Source organism: Sminthopsis crassicaudata, chromosome 3, assembly GCF_048593235.1.
Source record: "Sminthopsis crassicaudata isolate SCR6 chromosome 3, ASM4859323v1, whole genome shotgun sequence".
NCBI classification, from domain to species: domain Eukaryota; kingdom Metazoa; phylum Chordata; class Mammalia; order Dasyuromorphia; family Dasyuridae; genus Sminthopsis; species Sminthopsis crassicaudata.
The window spans coordinates 604,322,423-604,342,291 of NC_133619.1; the positions used below are offsets into that span (position 1 = coordinate 604,322,423).

At 42.5% G+C, this 19,869-nt stretch overlaps 1 protein-coding gene across 3 annotated transcripts in view; it reads right to left on the minus strand.

Annotated features, from left to right (window-relative positions):
• Positions 1-18,069, minus strand: part of DHDDS (dehydrodolichyl diphosphate synthase subunit) — a 32,266-nt gene extending 14,197 nt beyond the window's left edge. For 2 of the 3 annotated variants that reach the window (XM_074305711.1, XM_074305712.1), the window contains exons 1-7: positions 17,927-18,069; positions 17,311-17,424; positions 12,569-12,685; positions 11,168-11,310; positions 8,633-8,749; positions 6,960-7,061; positions 1,684-1,798 (exon numbers count right to left, since the gene is read on the minus strand). In XM_074305711.1, coding sequence (XP_074161812.1) covers positions 1,684-1,798; positions 6,960-7,061; positions 8,633-8,749; positions 11,168-11,310; positions 12,569-12,685; positions 17,311-17,373 — 657 coding nt within the window. In that variant the 5' untranslated portion in view covers positions 17,374-17,424; positions 17,927-18,069. The remainder of the gene's footprint in view (positions 1-1,683; positions 1,799-6,959; positions 7,062-8,632; positions 8,750-11,167; positions 11,311-12,568; positions 12,686-17,310; positions 17,425-17,926) is intronic. The other variant, XM_074305713.1, reaches the window with a different exon arrangement.
• Positions 18,070-19,869: the final 1,800 nt, after the last annotated feature.

Below are 19,869 nucleotides of genomic sequence, written 5' to 3' on the forward strand. Positions count from 1 at the left end.
TCATTAACATCCCATAATGACCAAATGGGGAGGTTTCCTCCTTCTGCTGCATTTGCCATCACTGACTATGCTCTTTGGGATGCTCTCCCTTCTCTGGAATGTGGGGATGTGCTCCTTCTACTTGTCTGACTGTTGCCTTCTCATTCTCCTTTGCTGGCTTATCTTTAGCACCCACAACCTATATCACCAGTTCTCTATTGGACATTTCAAATGGGATGCCCCAGATGTACTTGAAATGCAATACAGCCCAAATGGAACGCATTCTCTTTTCCCCAAACTCTCCCTTTTCCTAAACGTCCCATTCTGTCCGTCACCATTCTTTCAGTATCCCAAGTGTACAATCTCAGAATTATTCCAGACTGTTCCTTTCCCCTCCAAATTGCAAACAGTTGCCAAATCTTGCTCTTTGTACTTTCATTACATCTCTTTTATCCAACCTCTTCTCTCATACTCACAGCTACCACCTTACTTTAGACCATCACCTCAACTAGATTTTTATTACGACAGCCTTCTAATTGTCTCTTTCCCTGAAGCTTCTCATTTTTGTCCATTCTACACACTGATGCCCCAGTACTTTCCCTTAAGCACAAATCTGACTATGTGACTTCCATATTGAACCAACTTCCATGGTTTCTAGAATAAACTATAAACGCCTCTATTTAGCTTTTTAAAAAGTGACACAAGCTGACCCCAGCTTATCTTTCCAGAACAATGGGCATTACTCCCAAGCTTAATAAAATGTTTGAGTCAATTTTTCCAATTATAAAAGATGTCTGACTCATAAAAAAAAATTTGTTTATAAGAAACAAGTATCAGAGGATACAGGAAAGTCTGTGACTCTAGAAAGCCCTTCAGACTTTCCAAGGGTTAGGTTTAATAGATGCCAATATTTCTGAAATTGCTCCTACTTAACCTTGGTGTTTTAACTCCTTATTCATAAAATTTAGTGAATACTTTTCTCCTGGTACGCAAGCACTAGGAATTTTATAAAATGTATTCCAAAAAAGCAATAAATAACATTTATTTTTAGAAGGACATTAACAAGCTGAAGAACATTCAGAGAAATGGAACCAGAATGATGAGAGAAGATAAAAGTATGCCACTGAACTGAAGATGTCTAGCCTAGAGAAAATAAGGACTTGGGAACTCTCTCTCTCACCCACACACAGACAACATATTAATTAAGCACCTACAATGTGTTGGACCTTGTACTGTACTCTCTATAAGTACATGAAAGTCTATCCTGGGGAACAGGATTCCAGTTTGTTCTGCTTGGCCCTCCATGGGCAAGACTAAGAATAACGGGAAGATGTTTAAGGAAAAACTTCCTGATGACTAAAGTTATCCCAAAGTATAATGAACTACTTCAAGTAGTTTCCCATAACTGGAACTTCAAGCAGACTTGCTCTTGGGTATGTTGCAGGGGAAGGTTCATGCTCTGGGTTGGGGCTGGACTTGGTCATCTTTGAGAGCCCTTCTCTGGGACTTCTACTAGTTCCAATTCTCTAACCATATCTTTCACCTTGTAGGTGGAGAGAGAGGATGAGATCATGAGAGGAAAAACATTCTCAAGTCCTACAGACACAGAGCTTTTGGAATGACCGAATCATCTAAGCACTTCTACTAGTACATCCCTTGCCATCTGTCCATTTCTGGCCAAAGACATGGCTGAGGCATACGTACCTGCCAGAGCAAGAAGTCACTCAGCCTCACTTCTCCAGAAGTCCGAATCAGGATGTCAGGATTGGGGGAGTTGTTGGTGTAGAGACACTTATCGAGTAGAGACTCTGACAAATCACTAGGTCAGGGAAAACAGACAGAAACACATTCAGTAGTAAAGTGACCAGCCCTCCCAGACTTGGTGATAGATGTTCACTGCTTCCCCATCACTCACTCTAATTAAGCACCCAAGAAGAAATCCACATCTTTACTGACTATATGTCATGAAACTCTCTTCAATCAAGGAAAGCTGTTATTTGAAAGGTTTCAATTAGTAAATTCCATCATTTAGCCACTCTAGTTCCCAGAATTATTCTGGCTTCTCTATTTCCAAAAATAAAAATAAGAAATGGAGTTTTGCTGGTGTTATAATTTTTTGGAGATAAAGAGACAAAAAAAAAAAAATCAAAAGATTTTTATCTGTGTTAATGGTGACATAATTGTCTCAATCTTCCTCTCCTCTATTTTGAGGGAAGGGAATATCCATTAATTAAAAACCCACTATAAGATAGGTAATATGCTAAGTACTTTATAATTATTATTTCATTTGTTCCTCAAAACAACTCTGGGAGATGGGGCTATTTTTATCCCTGTTTTACAGTTGAGGAAGCTCAGGCAAACAAGTATTAAGTGACTCGCCCAATGTCACAACTAGCAAGTGTGAGACTGGATTTGAACTTGGGTCTTTTTACCCAGTTCCCAATTCCATGCCATGAGCTACACTTGATAAACCTTGGATTTAGTCCATAGTTCCTAGGGAGGGTCTCTGAGGCAGAGCCAGCCAGGAGCCTTGAAGGGAGTCCTGACATTTACTTGTTAGCCACTGTGGGCTTCCTCGCCTCCTTCTGCTTTCTCATTTGTCAAATGGGGATAATCACTGACATGCAATATATCTCACAGCTCTGGGAATGGAAGTGCTTATATACTGCTTTATGAAAGAGATAGTATTATTGGCACTTGGGAGATAAACAGAAAGATGAAGGCTGCCACTGAAAATGGTCACTGCAGCAAGGGCTGGAGTATGCTATTCAATCTATCTCTGAAGCAGGCTCTGATAACAGAGACCTGGCTGGGGAGTCTGCAGGCTTGTGACCTCAGGCACAGCACTTCCTTGGCTCGGCTTCATCTGCAAGACAGGAAAACTTAATGCATTGCTAACTGCAGACCATAAGCAGACTTAAAAACTCAGGTCAAACTAATTTTATGGAGCCAAGAAGGTGAAGAAAAAGCAGAAACTCACCCGAGTTTTCCCAAATTCCCCTCCAAACAAGTTAAAATAATGCCTCAAAATGAATTCTGGAGTGGCAGAACCCACAAAAGGGTGGGATGGAACCATTTTTCCAGGCCAAGAAAGTTGTCAGGAAAGATCTGTCCCACTGGAGTGAAAATGGAATGTGGTTCAATCCAAGGCCCGTCCCAGCAAGCCAGCAGCAGGCCTCGGGGACAACTCAATTGGGAGATCTCGGCCTACAGATGGTAAAGTGGGGCTGGATGACAGGGAGGTTGTAGGGGACCCTTTACTGGCACTGGGTAAGGAATTCTATATTGCCTATAGTTGGATTCAGGTCCCAGGCCTAGGTCCTAGTCCCAGTGGGAGGGGAGGTACTAGCAGATTAAAACTTGCAGCCACCAGGGGTGGGTGGGAGGAATCCTATTCACAGTTCTAGGGTGGAAAAACATAGTCTCTCACAGATCAGAGCATAGGCCATAAGCACGTCTCCTAGATCATATCATACCACCTCAGAATAACTGAAAATTTAATCTTCAGAACTGGCTCTGAAAAGAACTGCACAAAAAAGTCCTGAAGCTTGGGAACGGTGCCTCCTCAATCCTGGTAGCAGAGCCCCACTTTAATATAAAATTAAAAGTCAAAAAACAGGCTGAGAAAATGAGTGCAAAAAAAAAAAAAAAGATAAGAAAAGAAAAGAAAAGAAAAAAAAAAATCTAACCATAAAAGGTTACAGTGGTAAGAAGGAAGTTCAAAGCATAAACTCTGACAACCAATTCAACATGGCTACATAATATGTCTTTATGTCTTTTACCATTTAGCCTATTCTGTTTTTTTAAGATGTTATTTTCTTCAGTATTTTTTGATGCTTCCTTTACCAAACAGTTGATACTATTTGTCCCCCATTATCTTCTTGCTTCACTTGAATTTCTTTTTCCAATTTTTCCTTCACCTTTCTCATTAGATTTTAAAAATTCTTTTTGACCTCTTCTAGGCAATATTTTGAGCCTAAGACCAATTCATATTACAAAAAAAGCACAGGTATGAGTTGAATATAATAGGATATTTAAAAAATATAAAATTAAATGTTGGGAATGAAGGATGAATGGGAGAAGGAGGAAAGGAGAAATAGAGTAAGGTAAAATTATCTTTCATAAAAGAGACAACAAAAGGAAATGAAGGGGAAGATGGGTGAGGTAAGGGAGGAGCCCTTAAACCTTACTCTCATTGGAATTGACTCAGAAACAGAGTAACATACAGATCCAGTTGGATACAGAAATTTATCTTATCCTACAGGAAAGTCAGAGGGGAGAGGGATAAGAGACTGTTGGAAGGGCAGTTAGATTGGGAAAGACAGGAGTCTCTTTTGGGGTTGGACAGAATGAAAGGAAAAAGACAATGGGATAAATGGGAGAAATTGGAGAGATATAGAGTATAATCATAATTGTTAAGAATTTTTACAGCAAGTTTATTTCTAAAATATACATAGAACTAAGTCAAATTAATAACAACACAAGTTGTTCCCCAAATAATAAATGGTCAAAGGCTACAAGCAGGCAATTTTCAGACAAACTAATCAAAGTTGTCTATAATCATATGAAAAAATACTCTAAATCACTATTAATTAGTGAAATGCAAATTAAAACAACTTTGAGATACCACCTCACACCTCAATCAAGATTGGCTAATATGACAGAAAAGGAAAATGACAAATGTTGGAGGGAATGTGGGGAAATTGGGATACTGTGGGGAATGTCTATACAAGTTGTAGTATATGGATTGCGATAAAATACAATTGTGCTATAAGAAATGACAAGCAGAATGCTTCCAGAAAAACTAAAATGAATTAAATGAATTGATGCAGAGTAAAATGAGCAGAACCCAGGAAAACATTATTCACAGTGTCAGTAATATTATATGATCAACTGTGAATGGCTTAGCTATTCTCAGATCTAAGACAATCCAAAGGACTTATGAAAAATGCTGTCTATCTTCAGATGGAGTCTGAATATAGATCAAAGCATACTTTTTTAGCTTTTTTGTTTTTGTTTTTTCCTACAACACAACTAATATGGAAATGTTTTGCATGACTGCATGTATAGCATAAAAAAATTGCTTGCTATTCCAGGAAGGAGGCTGGGAGGGAAGGAAGAAAGTACAGAGAGAATTTGAAACTCAAAATAAGAAAGAAGTTAAAAATTCTTTTGACATATAATTGGGAAAAGATAAAACATTAAACAACAAAATAGCTGTAGGAAAAAAGGGAAAAACGTAAACAGTGAAATACTCAGAATAATGGGATCCTATCAACTCCATAAGGAACTATTCCCAGTACTAATCTATACTTATAATATGATCTGGAAATCACTGAAGAAAGAGGATTCCATAAATATCATTAGGAAAGTGTCAACTTAAAATGTAAGCAGAATAAAACAAGCAGTCACATGGGAAATAAGTGTTGAAATGAAAGGGACCTATTACAAAAATAGTAACCAAAAAGAAGAAGGAAAGTTAAGGGGAAAAAAAGGTAAACTACTGTGCTCTAGCACAGCTCAGTAAACAGGAATATTGTCATCATTAAACTATTAGCCTGGCTTTCCAAGAACCTTGATGCCAGATGGGGGAAACTCTGGAAAATAAGGAGCAATGAAAACTCTAGCAATCGAAAATGTTTCATTCTTCCTGCTTTGAATATTAATAAAGTGGCCTCTTAGTAAAAACTTGACTTGTGTACTCTGTATTACCTTAAAACCTAATCATCTGGAGATTAACTTGAACAGCAGAGTTTAGGACTGAACTGGTAAGTCCTGGATCCAATCTGTCACTCTCTTTATATCACTAGAACTGTCTGTGGACTGCTAATTGCTAAAACATGACATAGCCTGGAGCCAGGAGGACACGAGTTCAAATCCTACCTCAGACACTTTACTCTTACTAGATTGTGACCCTGGGCAATTCACTTAAGTACAATTACTTTGTTAAAAAAAAAAAAAAAAAAAAAAAAGAACAAAACAAAACATGGAAGTGTGGAAGTGTCTGGGACAGATAATTTGAATTGGGGGGGAAGAATAGTGGCCTACGTGCTGGCTGGATGACTTGGGCACTTCACGCTCCATATGTTGTTTCCTCACCTACCAAATAGAAGAGGATATACGGCCTAGCAAAAAAGACTGAAGGACTTGGGAGAGGCCTGATCTGCATCAGAGCTCTGACTTGTGTGTTTGGAGAATGGGCAGGAAGCCTGGCAGCCTCTCTGGCCCAACACATTCCCCCAGAAGCTTCCAGTTTCTGCTACAGGTTCAGCCTGTTCCTCCTTAAGCAGCCTGAAAAGGATGGATAGACAACCAGGGATGATAGAAGCAGGCAGTGTTTTTCAATCTAAATGGCATCTTCCCAAAGCAGACTACCAGCAGCCTCTCTCCATGGGGGACAATGACTCCTAAGTGAACCCCAGAAAGCAGGAGGCAGTCTTTTCACCAAACCTTGTCTTTAATGCAGGTGATTGAGGTTGCCTCTTGGCCTGACTGTTCTCATCTCTGCTGGCTTTAAAGTGCCATCTCTGGGACAGCTAGGTAGTACTGTGGATAGAGAACCGCTCTGGAGTCAGGAGGACTTGAGTTAAAATCTGGCCTCAGACACTTAATACTTCCTGGCTGTGTGACCCTGGGCAAATCACTTAACTCCAACTGCCTTGCCAAAACAGCACAAAAATTTAAAAAAAAAAAAAAAAAAAAAAAAAATTAGTGTTATCCCTTTCTTAAAGTTTGGGTAGCAGTGAATTGGGGACAAGGGGATAGAGAAATCCTGAAGCAGAAACCTTAGCCCAGAAGCTGCATCGGTGACTTCAGAGCTGGAGCCAAGCTGAGGATTACCCTAAAGCTGCTCTTGCAACATCTCATTCTGCAAGCTGGTGACCGCCAGGTGCAAGGGCTGGCTCACTGATGACAGGGGGCTGGCTGAGCGCAATGTCTACCCAAAGGGTGCATCCCCAACCCCAGATCCCTAGGACTACCTTGGATCGAGTAAACCTTGCTCTACTCCCCACGCCATTTCTTTCACAGCATTGCTGATTTCATGTCGGGATGTATAGGCAAAGCAGACATTCAGGAAGCACCTGTAAAGGAGACAAACCAAACTAAATCACTAAGGAGTCAGGGGAGGCAGGAATTGGGGGTGGAGGAAAAGCCTAATTCACAGTAGTTCTCATCTGTAAAGGTCTGCTAGAAAAAATGTTCATTCAAGTTCTTAAACTTTGTTCACTCCCCAGAGAAAAGGAGATCTCAAGATTCCAAATTAGATTTTAGCTATCCCTGGGAACCTGGGAGGAGAGCCAGTTGTAGTGGCTGAGGAAAGAAACTGGGAGAACCGGAAAGGGGGTCTATGATGGCTGGAGCCCCTCCTCTTTTCTAGTTCATTTGGCTCTGCTCAAACTAAGTCTCTGCTAAGGCTTCTACAATGGTCATCACCTTTCCTGTGAGTCTGGGCTCAGAGGGAGCCAGCATCCAGTGAGACCAGCACAGGGGAACATGTAGGATCCAGTGAAGTGTCCCAACATAGTTATTCTTATAAAGAAAGCCTAGTATAGTGAACAGATCACTGAATTAGGAGTTTAGAGAAACTAAGAATGCTTTTTTTTTTTTGGTAGCCTTTTTGTTACTTCACCCATAACATGATTAGATTTCGAAATAGCCTTTTCTAAAATCCAATGATTCTATGACTTTGCATAGCTTTTAATCCTAAAATTGCACCTGCCTCCCACACCTGGTCACCAGGTCACTGACCCTACTTTGGGTATGGTCTCTGGGAATTGGGAATATAAATTTATTGTTATTGCATAAACAAAGCAGAATTGGGAAGTCAAACCTTATGCAAAAGAATGCTAAAGAAATCACTTTTTGATTATCTACACGACATTCCCTTCTAAATCTGTAGAGCTATTTTGAATTTTCTATGTTAGATCAGGACTCCTTCATGATGGCCTATTACACATCGCTTGTGATATTTGTTCTGAGGCCTCTCATGCACTGTGGGCTGGGAATCTCCAGGACCCTGGTTCAAATCCTGCCTCTCATGCTTCCTACTTTTGTGACCCTGGGCAGTGTTGCTCAAACTCCTCCACTCAGCTTCCTTGTCTGTAAAATGAGGATAGTAATCCTCCCTGGGTGGTTGTGAGAATCGAATAAAAATGTGTGTAAAATGCTTTGTAAATGTAAGGGAGCTATATAAATGCTACCGTTATTCTTCTTGATACTGTTTTGTATTTCATCATGTTTGATTTGTACTTACATACACACACATTCGAGGTGAACACTGTACTTTGTGTGGTGATTGTTGCCTCTTCCTATATATTTCTAAAGAGAATGGTTGTATTCCAAGCAATTATCAACAGGACTAGAGTGAGAAATAGATTTCAGGTAGAAGCAGTCTTGGGAATAGAGTCTCCTATCCTTCCTCCTTCCTTTTCTCACAATGAAAAAGAGTTTTAGAGCACAATGAGAACAGGACATATTATAAAATGTGAACCCGGCTGTCCTTTTCTCATTCCCTAGACAGACAGGGAGCTCTGAACAATCCAAATCACGAGAAGCCTGTCTGCCCATAACCTTAGGGGAGAGTCCAGCACAACTAGTTCTAGCAGGGGAGGAGAGGGACACGGAGAGGGTGACTGGGAGCTGAGCTCCTTACTTGTTGTAGTTTCGGGTGGCTTGGACAGCTTTGGCAATCAGCTCTTGGAGGTCAAGGGGCAAGAGCTGAAGATCACCCAGGACTCGGATACACACCCCATGCTTCTCCAGCTTCTCCCTGTGCAGAAGTCAAGCCACAAAAATATATGAAGCAGTTAATAGGTACAAACATTTTGCTAACTAATCACTAGAAACACAAAAGCAAAAACAGCTCCTGCCCTCAAAGATCGCCTTTTCTGATACAGAAGGCATGGATCTATATCAGTCCATATGCGCTGCATGTGGAGTAGATGGAAGGTAACCTAAGTGAGGAAGGCACCAGCCCCCGGGATGGGGTGGAGGAAGGCTGCTAGCAGGTGGCATCTGAGATGTCCTTTGAAGCAAGCTCCAGGAGGAGGTTTTGGGCAGAAATCCTTGTAAAAGCCCCTGGTAGAGAAAAACCTGCAGTCTGTTATTGCCCCTACTGCCCACGTGGGGAGTGATGCCTTTTGCACTTTGAATGAAAATTGCCAGAATGCTGTGTATTCACACATGCAGCACTACATATACATACACGTCCTTGTCACTAGGCTGAGGTCTTCACCAAGGTGCAGAAACCATGAGCTTTGGGTTATCAATGCTTCTCTGGCAGAGCTTTGCACACAGTAGGTGCTCCACCTCCTTTCCCAATTCTCTGACCAAACTTTCTCTTCTTTTCAAGACAATCCCCTGATGTGCAATGATTTGGGTAAACCTTTTCTCCTCTCTGGAGCACTGTCATTGTCCTCTCTCCAAGCTCTGCAGTCCCCAGGAGAATGGCCAATCCCAGAGAGCAGAACTCCCTTTCCATTTCATAGCTGTGTCCCTAGGGGACAGGACCATGCCTTTGTATCCAGCAGAAGCTGAAAAGATGCCTGCAAGATTGAGACTGCAAGTTCTTCAAGAGCAGAAACCACATCAGGCTACTTTCAAACTTTCTCGCTGATCTGGACCTTTGGCCCCCATGCACAGTGGGGAAGAAGAGCACATGAGGCCAGAGGGTTAGGGGCACCAGTTCTCACAGAAGACCACCACCAGGAATCAGGCTCTCTACTTTCCCAAAGTGCAGTGGAATAAATGGAAGATCTGATTGCAAGTCCCACCCCGCCATTAACTAGTCATGTGACTTTTGGCACACTAAACCTCAGCTTCCTTATCTATAAAATGGACAGGATATTTATAAAGTAGGATCAAATGAGAATAAAAACAAGATCAAATGAAAGAATTCAAGAGAGCCCTTTGCAAACCATAAAGTGCTTTAGGTCAAGTACTTTTATTATAACCTAAAAAGCATTTCTCAAAGGATGAAGGTAGACCCAAAAACCTTGGGTTTACCATAAACCTTTTTTATGTTTCCCTCACCTTAAGTACCACGGAACATAAACATAAGCATAGGTATCAGACCACCTTTTTGATGGAAAATGGTAAGTTTCAGATGAAGAAATTTTGCACCTTTTATAAAATGACTTCCTAACCACTCTTGTTAAGGGTGGCCAATTAGACCAAGGTCAAGGATCAGGAATGACATATCATTTACAAAAGGTCAAATAAAGTAAAATGGTTTGGTTTTTAGCAGTGGTAGTGGTGAATGCATCTCTAAAATGGTCACTTTTATGAAAATTTTTCTATCTTCATTTCTAGGTGGTTGAAGGATCCTTATATTGTATCTATACTATTTTAGGTTTTTAAAAGGATAGGGTACTACTTTCAATCAACATCAATATAATTTATAACTAATTTTAAAAATATTTACAACAGCTAGACACGAAGCTCTGAAGAGCTTCTCTCTGGATGGCAACTCTGGAAATAATAGTTTTTATTTATTTCAAGACTAGGGAACATCCAACACACAGGCTTTATAATAAGGCCTTGTGAAATCGTGTGCTGAGGCGACTGTAGGTGATGATGAACTAAAAGCTAAGTACAACAATCTCCCACTGCTTTAGTTCTATAAGCTTATAATTTTGTATGGCCTGCAAATGATGTCTGAATTATCCAAATGGCCCTTGGCAGAAAAAAGGCTCCCCAGCCCTGATTTATTTATTTTCTATTTCAGTGTCACCTGGCCACTGGATTACTGGGTGAGCCAAAAGAGGCCAAGGTAGCAGAGGTAGTTTTCTTTAAAGCTTGTTTTATGGAGCCTCCTTCTTGGATCTGCCTCAGCTAGAAGCCGCAGACGTTCTGGGCACTCATTCTTCCTGCTTGCCTCCTACTGGCCAACTGAAGTTCCGAGCCTCAGAGTCAGCCATTCATCCCTGAGCTGCTTTCCTCAACAGTGAAAGAGAAAGGTGTCATTCAAGGCTTCTCCCATACTTTCTCCCTGGACCAAGGTTTTTATCAAACTGAACTGCCATTACCAAGCTTGTTGTGGGCACCAATTCCCTATGAATTGAGCCTTGGGGTCTTATGCCCATCCCAGGAGGACTAAGGATGAGTACACAAGATCCTTCACACATATTCTCTAGGAATCTGGGGGACACATGGAATATCATCCCTCCCCCCCTGAATGACATCTTACTGTTCTTCCATCAATCGACTAAATTTCTGCCTGGCCAGCTCCATTAGCCCATCCACCTCATTCTTTGAGCGTTTGAAGTTCTCAATGCTGAAGGCATAGACAGTCACCTCTCGGATGCCCAGGTTCAAACACCAGCGCAGGGTCTAAGAAGGGAGAAAGGGAAAGTGCTAGGGACCCTGGGATGGGAGGTTAGAGAATAGACACTCCACATCCTGCCTCATAGTTAAGTGGGATAGAACCTGTGAAGATTACAGAGATGACCACCAAAAAAAAAAAAAAAAGAAAAAGAAAAAGAAAAAGAAAAAAAAAATCCATTTAAACAACAGGATTCTGCTCTTTGGATCCCCCATTAACTTGCTATGTAACTGTAGGGAAATCATTTAACCTCTGTAGAGCAGAGGAAGTGATTTCAGTCTCACAATTATTGGGGAATGGTATTAAAATAAAAGAAATAATGATCTACAGCATCATTAACTGTTATGATTCTGGTAGAGAGAGAAGGATCACCCAGTTAAAAACTGCTCTCAATTACATACTACTCTATATCTGAGAATAAAGCTGGTGTCAGAAAATAAAAATCCTTGGAGGCTAAAAGGGATCACAACTTCCTCATGTCAACAGATGAGGGGACATAGCTTCCCCTAAACCAAAGCATCTCAAACTGATGCTCAGACTTTTAACACTCCAATGAAAACTGGACACGTACCCTGTTCAGATCCAAAAGAATGGCAGCCACTCTGGGAAGGACCCCAAGTGCCTTGCAATAAAGGATAAAACTGAATCTCTTTAAAGTCAGGCAGAGGCTAACGTCAAACAAAACTCCAGGAGTTTTAGGAATAAGCTCTCTGCTTCCTCGTTCAAGAATAAATCAAGAAAATTCAGGTCTTTATTGTAATGGTCTTCACTGAGGGATGAAGGCAGACAAGCTGGCCAGCTGGGATTCTTGCCAGCATCTAGGGAGACTGGCTCACATAACAATTTCTATTTACATAATCCTAAGTAAGAACCCTTCATTCAACAGCTAAAGGCTACTGGTGGCATAATGGATAAAAAACCAAGGTCAGAGGGGGAACCCAAGTTCAAATCTAGCCTTTGACACTTACTGGGTGTGCTACCCTAGCCTAATCTGTGCCTACCTCAGTCTCCTTATTTGTAAAATGGAGGAAGGGGATCCTAATAGAAACTCCCTCGCAAGGTTGTTGTGAGGATCAGATGAGATAACTTCTGCAAAGTGCCTAGCACAAGGTCTGGCACTAGGCACCAGGCAGTGGTCCTTTCCCCTCCCACTTATACCTGGGCAGAGAAGTAACCCCAAAGACTAAGGGTCCTAAGGACTAAAGGTTGAACAGTCTGATGTGAACCTCGGTGTACACAAGCATTGCCCGGGGCACTGCCTCCCACCTCAGCCAATTTATTGAAGCCCTGCGTATGGCCCTCCTGGCGTTCCACCTGGCACTTCTGGGCGTAGCGGCGGTTTCCGTCCATGATGAATGCAATGTGCTTTGGCATCGGGCCTGCCTATGGGGGCAAGAAAGACATTATGTGCAGGCCTGTGGCAAGAAAGAAGCCAGGAGGGAGGAAGATGCTCATTTCCAAGTAACAGGGACCGGCCAGCATGAAAGCCTAAGAATTCAGACTGCTCCCACCTCCTCCCAGCTCCCGGAGCGCCCACGGAGATCCTGTGGAAAAGTATTTCAGAGGAGAGGCAGGAAAAGTAGCAAAAGAAACTAGCCCCTCTCTTTCCTTTCTCATGACCAATTTAGTAGAGTCTAAGCTCTCAAAGGGGCTATTTTCCATTTCATCTTGGTATATCCTAACTGCCTAGCATGGTGTCTTGTTCCTCCCACCACTACCCCATAAATTTTTTCATTTTAATTGTTTTTATTTTATTTTGAGTTCCAAATTCTGTCACTGCAGCCTCTCCTCCACTCACTGAAAAAGCCAGCTCTATGATAACAATGTGAAGTCATGAACACAGCACACGAACACCACTGACTGAAGAAATGATTCTTAGATTGTAATCTTGACTTCTCTCTTTTACCCCTTGGTGAGTCTGCTAGCTTCTCTTCCCAGGTTATCTCAACCCTAGCCTTCACCCACTTCTCCATATCGCCCTAACACCAGCCAAACCAATCTGTTTGCTGTCACTAACTACAGCTATCCCCCCCAAACTTTCCAAAAAGTTTCCCCCCCATTTCCTCAAGTGCCAAGGGCAGGAGCAGTTAGGAAGGAAGAGGAAAGAGTGACCACAGTAACATTAATGAACAGCATTGGTCATACATTTAGGACCTGAAGGAAGCTTCACATCCAACCCCTTCATTTTACAAATAAGGAAACTGAGGTCCAGACCAGTTCTAGTTACCTTACCCAAAGTCATTCAGGGAGTTAAGTGGCAGGGCAAGGATTAGAAGCCTGATCATCTGACTCTGATGTCCCCTGCCTTCCTCAAAACAAGAATAATCTAAATCTTATGGAGATTGGAATGAAAACAGCAACTGGCTTAAAGATCTATCTCCTAGATGCTGGAGAATGTTCTCCTCTTGTAGGGTAGTCTTGCTAACAACAACACTAATAAAAAAGTACCATATATTGTATTCCTCATTAATGATAACTACTTCAAGAATTAATGAATTCAATGGCATGGTGACTGTTCTCAATTCTCTTTTAGACCTTTAGGAGGCTGCTGAATACTTAAAAAAAAAAAAAAAAAGTTGTGGCTAAAACAATTTATGATCAAATTATGAGAAGTCTGATCTCTGCTAGGCTGGTCTTTTAGCAGACTTTCTTGGTCAGCAGAAACTGGGCAAAGCTTCAATCCTGCTCTGGTAAGTCACAGAAGAACCTTACTGGAGGAACAAGAGCTAACATAACCATTTAAAATGAGTAGTTCAAGTATTATTATTGTCAATTTACATAGAGAATCACCAAGGTTTGGCAAAGGTGTTTCTCTATCATTCTTCTTCACCCCACATATCTGAAATCCTTTTAGGCCTATAGCAAATCATCTTTCACGAAGTGTCACTACCCATTCTTCCAACCTTTCCCCATTTTCATAATCAATAGCTTGTTTAAACATATCAGGTTAGAGTCGTTTTAGTTGTATGCCATATTTTTCTCTTATGTCTATTATTTGAGACCAAACTCAAAATATGACTCCTTTAGAAAGGCTTCCAAGATAGAACCTTCTCTTTACTTTAACCATTCTTTAGTCACTTCTGCAAGAACCAGTATTAGTGCTATATTCAAAATTAAATAAATTGAAAATTTGTTTGTTTGACTTGCCCATTAGAACTTAAAAAGCAAATTCAAGAAGCAGAATAAGTCATAATTAGTACTTAGCACTAAATACACAATAAATGATTAACTGTTTTATCCTTTCAATCAAGTTCTATTTCTGTAACTTCCTTAAGGCCATGCCAGTGACCCTGAGGCCCCACACCAAACTGGAAGAGCTTGAAGGACGGCATGAGCACACAATGTATATCTGTTCTCTGAGTGCTAACCTGGTTAAACAGGCAAGAAACTCATTACTAGAGGGCTGGGCAAGCAGATAATAAAAGTTTTATCACAGAAATTCATGAAGATCTAACTAAGGTATAGCAGAGTTGTAGTCCACCTGGATGAAAGAAGAACCAACATCAATTAAATTCTTCAGTATTTCAAAATAACTTATTCATTAAAAGATATTCAATATTTCAAGGTGTAAAATGGGAAGAAACTTCAAGGATATGAACAGAAATTTTTAGATGAAGAAATTAAAGCATTTATAGTCATATAAAAATGCTCTAAATCACTACTGATTAGAGAAGTGCAAATTAAAACAATTCACACTTCTCAAATTGGCTAAGATGACAAGAAAAGTTAAAGATAAATGGTGGGAAAACTGGGACATTAATACATTGTGGGCGGAGTTGTAAAATGATCCAACCATTCTAGAGAATAATTCAGAACTGTGCCCAAGGGGTTATCAAACTGTGCTTACACTTTGATCCAGTGCTACTAGTGGGTTGGTATCCCAAGGAAATCATAAAAGAGAAAAAAGGACCACATGTGCAAAAATCATGGCTGATTAAGTTGTGGTATTTGAAAGTAATGGAATATTATTGTTCCATAAAAACTGATGAACAAACTAATTTTAGAAAAGTCTGGAAAAATTTACATGAACTGATGCTGAGCAAAACAAGGAGAACCAGGAGTACACTGTACATAACAGCAAGAATGTGCAGTGATCAAAGGACTTGGTTCTTCTCATTGGTTCAGTGATCCAAGGTAATCCCAATAAACTTTGGATGGAAAACACCATCTGCATCCAAAGAGAGAACTTTGGAAACAATGTAAATAAACACACACTCTACTCACTTTTCTTTTTTTTCATTTGTGGTTTTTCCCTTTTGTTCTGATTTTTCCCTCCCAACATGATTTACAAGGAAATGTGTTTAAAAATAAAAATAAATAAGATATACTATAAGATATTTAATATGTATGGGAATGCCTGCCATCTAGGGGAGGGGGTGGAGGGAAGGAGGGGAAAAATTCGGAGCAGAGGGGAGTGCAGGGATAATGTTTTTAAAAATTACCCATGCATATGTACTGTCAAAAAAAGAGTTATGAGTATAAAATAATTTTTAAAAAATAAGAATAAATAAATAAATAAATTATGGGGTGGGGAGAGGGAAGAAACCAACTGTTTGAGTTCTTGAGTCTGCCTCTAGGAACCAACAGTAGCTGGAATGCAAGGGGAAAACAGCTGATCTGAGAGCTGGGACCCTGGGCTTCTAATCTTGATCCCATAGATTCATAGGATAAAGAGGGAAAATCCATTCCTTCACAGGCTAATTGCACATGATTTCAAAGTCCGATTCTTTTTGTACACTAAAATAACTGTTTGGACACGTATACATGTATTGTAGTTAATTTATACTCTAACATATTTAACATGTAGGGGACTACCTGCCATCTGCAAAAACACACATGGGCAAAATGAGATTTATTTTTGTTTGACTGCATATTTCTGACAAGCACCTTGTTTTTATTTTTTTAAATTAATTGTATCTCCTGTTGAAGCTGGGACGAATAGATCATTATGGGGAGGAAGGAGGGGAAAAATTGGAACAAGATTGAGACAATTTTGCAATTGTCCATGTTGTAAAATTATCCATGCATATATCTGGTAAATAAAAACTATTAAGATATAAACTTAAAAAAAAAAAAAAAAAAAAGAGGGAGAATCCATCTAATCAAAACGCTGCTCTGTTCTCCTCATGTAACAAACTCATCTTCCTGAGGTCAGACCTGGTCTCAGACACTGTGACTCTCCCACTTCACCCTGCTTGCCTCAGTTTACTCATCTGTTAAATGAGCTGGAGAATAAACAGCGAATCACGCCGGTATCTTTGCCAAGAAAACCCCAAAGGAGGTCACGGAGACCAGACGTGACTGGAAAGGGCAGCTCGCCCCCACCCCCTGCCCTGCCCCTTCTAAATTAGCCTCTGACTCCTTTGCCAACCAGAGGAATCTAAAGCTACATTTGTAAAAGCAACAGCGACAACAGCAAAACCACCTCCGGGGCTGCCAGGGCGGAGCCCCCAGCACGCGGGGATCTGCAGTGTCCTCAGAGCAGACAGAGAAGCTGGCCCGGGCTGCAGCAGGACTTTTAGCCCGAGGGTTCCTTCCCCCCCTCCCAAGATAAACTGCCGCAGCACTACCCTCCCCCCCACTCCGAGGAGCCTAGTGCTCCTCCAGCCTCGGAGCGGTGATCCTGCCCTCTCCCGCCCTCCAACAGCACTTCTGGCATGACGTCATAGGAACATGCCTTAAGAAAGGGGCGATGGTTTTGGAGGGGCTCGGGAAGACGTGTATAAAACGAAGCAAGAGAACAGCACCTCCAGCAACGACCTGACTGCTGGGTCAGGAGGCCCACCTTCTGACAGCAGGGCGGGACTCCCGGCCAAAAAGAGATGTATCTTTGTGCAGATTTCTGACAAGATCCTTTTTTTTTTTTTTTTTTTTAATTAATGGGGGGGGGGCAAGAAAATAACTATTAATTAAGGTAAGTGTCAGTAAAAGTGAGTCGCATCCCCCGTAGAAGCTGGATCCATGAGCTACACAGCCCCCGGGCCGGCTGACAGGGGCCGGACTCTTACCTTGATGATGTTGGCGCAGAAGCGCTCCAGGAGGGTGAGCTCCCCTTCCCGGATCCACGACATGGCCCCGGGCGTCAGGAAGCCGGGCCTGGTTCTCCCCACACCGAGAAGCGCCTGGGGAAAGTTGGCACTATCAGTAGGAAGCTCCAGGACCGGAGGAGAGTTATGGGGGCCTCGACATCCCCGAGGGGGCACGTGAGGCAGAGGGGGCGACCCTGCACTCCTCCCGGCTGCCTCAGTTTCCCCATCTGTGAGTGAGCGGGAGCAGCATCTCTGCGGGAAAACTCCAACCGGGGGAGCCGGGACACGTCAAGCGGGGGATCCAGAGGAGTGGGATTTGACCCCAACACTAACCTCCCGGACCCGCTACCACAGCCCCTCCCTCAAAGCCGAGTGGCCCCTCCCTTCTTCTCCCCCCTAGGGGTTCCCTCCTCTCTTCCTCCCCCCTCTCTTCCCCCCAGTAGCTCTGCTGTCCTTCCGCTCCCAGTACCCCCGACCTGAGAGACCCTCCTGCCTTCCTCGCTCGGTCTTCCTTTCTCCCCAGCATGGTCCTCCCCGCCCGTCCCCTCCTCCCCTCCCCCAGAGCCCCCAGTCCTCCTAGGGCCCAACGCTCCACCTGGGGGGCCCTGCCCTCCTCAACGCCGGCCGTTGGCGCGGCAGTGCTCCGGCAGGGACCTTCAGCGATCTCAGAGGGAGGCCGGTACTTCCTAAGAACTCGTCGCCAGAAGAATACGTCATCGCCAGCGCCGGGACTCTCCCCCTCCTCCCTTATAAGCCTTCGTGTCGCAATCTCGTAGCCTCGGGGAGAGGGCTTGGAGCTACGCATGCGCAGTGAGGAGGCCGCCCGCCTCGGATTGCTCGCGGTTTGGAGTATACCACTGGGACTTGGACGGGGGATGATGCTCCCGCTGTCTGAGGACGAGACCAGTGGACTAGGAAGGGGGACTTGGGTCTGAGGGAGTCCTGATTCCTAGGGAGGAGCTGGGAGGGTAAAAGTAGGGTTCTTTGGGGCTACAAAAGCAGCGCCACGGGGGGGGGGTGGAGAGGGGAGAGGGGCTGGGAGAGATCTGGGCACAGAGACCTATAATGGCGGTGCCTTGGGGGTGGGAAAGGACAAAGGGGAAAGGGCAGAGAGCTGGACCATCCTCCAAATGTTAAATGGTCCAAGAATATGGACAATTTTCAGTTAAAATCATTTCCGCTCATATGAAAAAATGCTCTAAATCACCATTGATCAGAGAAATGCAAATTAAGACAACTCTGAGATACCACTACACACCTGTCAGATTGGCTAAGATGACAGGAACAAATGATGATGAATGTTGGAGGGGATGTGGGAAAACTGGGACACTGATGCATTGCTGGTGGAGTTGTGAAAGAATCCAGCCATTCTGGAGAGCAATCTGGAACTATGCCCAAAAAGTTATCAAACTGTGCATACCCTTTGACCCAGCATTGCTATTATTGGGATTATATCCCAAAGAAATACTAAAGAGCGGAAAGGGACCTGTATGTGCCAAAATGTTTGTGGCAGCTCTTTTTGTTGTAGCTAGAAACTGGAAGTTGAATGGATGTCCATCAATTGGAGAATGGTTGGGTAAATTGTGGTATATGAAGGTTATGGAATATTATTGCTCTGTAAGAAATGACCAACAGGAGGAATACAGAGAGGCTTGGAGAGACTTACATCAACTGATGCTGAGTGAAGTGAGCAGAACCAGGAGATCGTTGTGCTCAGCAACAAGACTATATGATGATCAATTCTGGTATTTTTTGCAATGAGATGATTTAGGCCAGAAGAGAGCCATAAAAAAACACAAGGTTTTGCTAGGGTGAATGGTGAAAACTGTGTGTGTGTGTGTGTGTGTTTTTTTTCCCCTGAGGCTGGGGTTAAGTGACTTGTCCAGGGTCACACAGCTAGGAAGTGTTAAATGTCTGAGACCAGATTTGAACTCGGGTCCTCCGGACTTCAGGACTGGTGCTCTATCCACTGCGCCCCCTAGCTGCCCCGATGTCTATATTTTGAAAACAAAAAGCTTAAAAAAAAGAAAAGGAGTGTATGTGTATAACCCATATCAGATTGCTTCCTGTCTTAGGGAAGGAGAAAAAATTTGAAACTTAAAATCTTAGAAAAATGAACGTTGAAACTATCTTTATTTGTATTTGGAAAATTAAAATACCATTGAGGAAAAAAAAAAAAAGCCCCAGATAGAAAGGTCCTTAGACCAACATGTCAGAGCAGGGAGGGGCCTTAGGATGTGGGATGTCAGGCTGGGGAGGAGCCCCCTTAGGACACAATGACAGAGCTGAGAGGGCCCTAACAACGTGGAATGGGGGAGCTGGAAAGCGCCTTAGAGACCGAGGGAAACAAGCATTTATTAAGGGCCTTCTATGTCCGGGAGCTTCCTAACTCCTGAGCTAGGAGTGATTTTCCATAGAGGGAGCTGAGTGGCACAGGAGTTAGAGTTCTAGGCCTGGAGTTAGGAAAGAGAGAGTTCCACCTTAAGATATTTACTCCCAGTGTAATTAACACTTGACAAATTACTTAATTACTGCTTA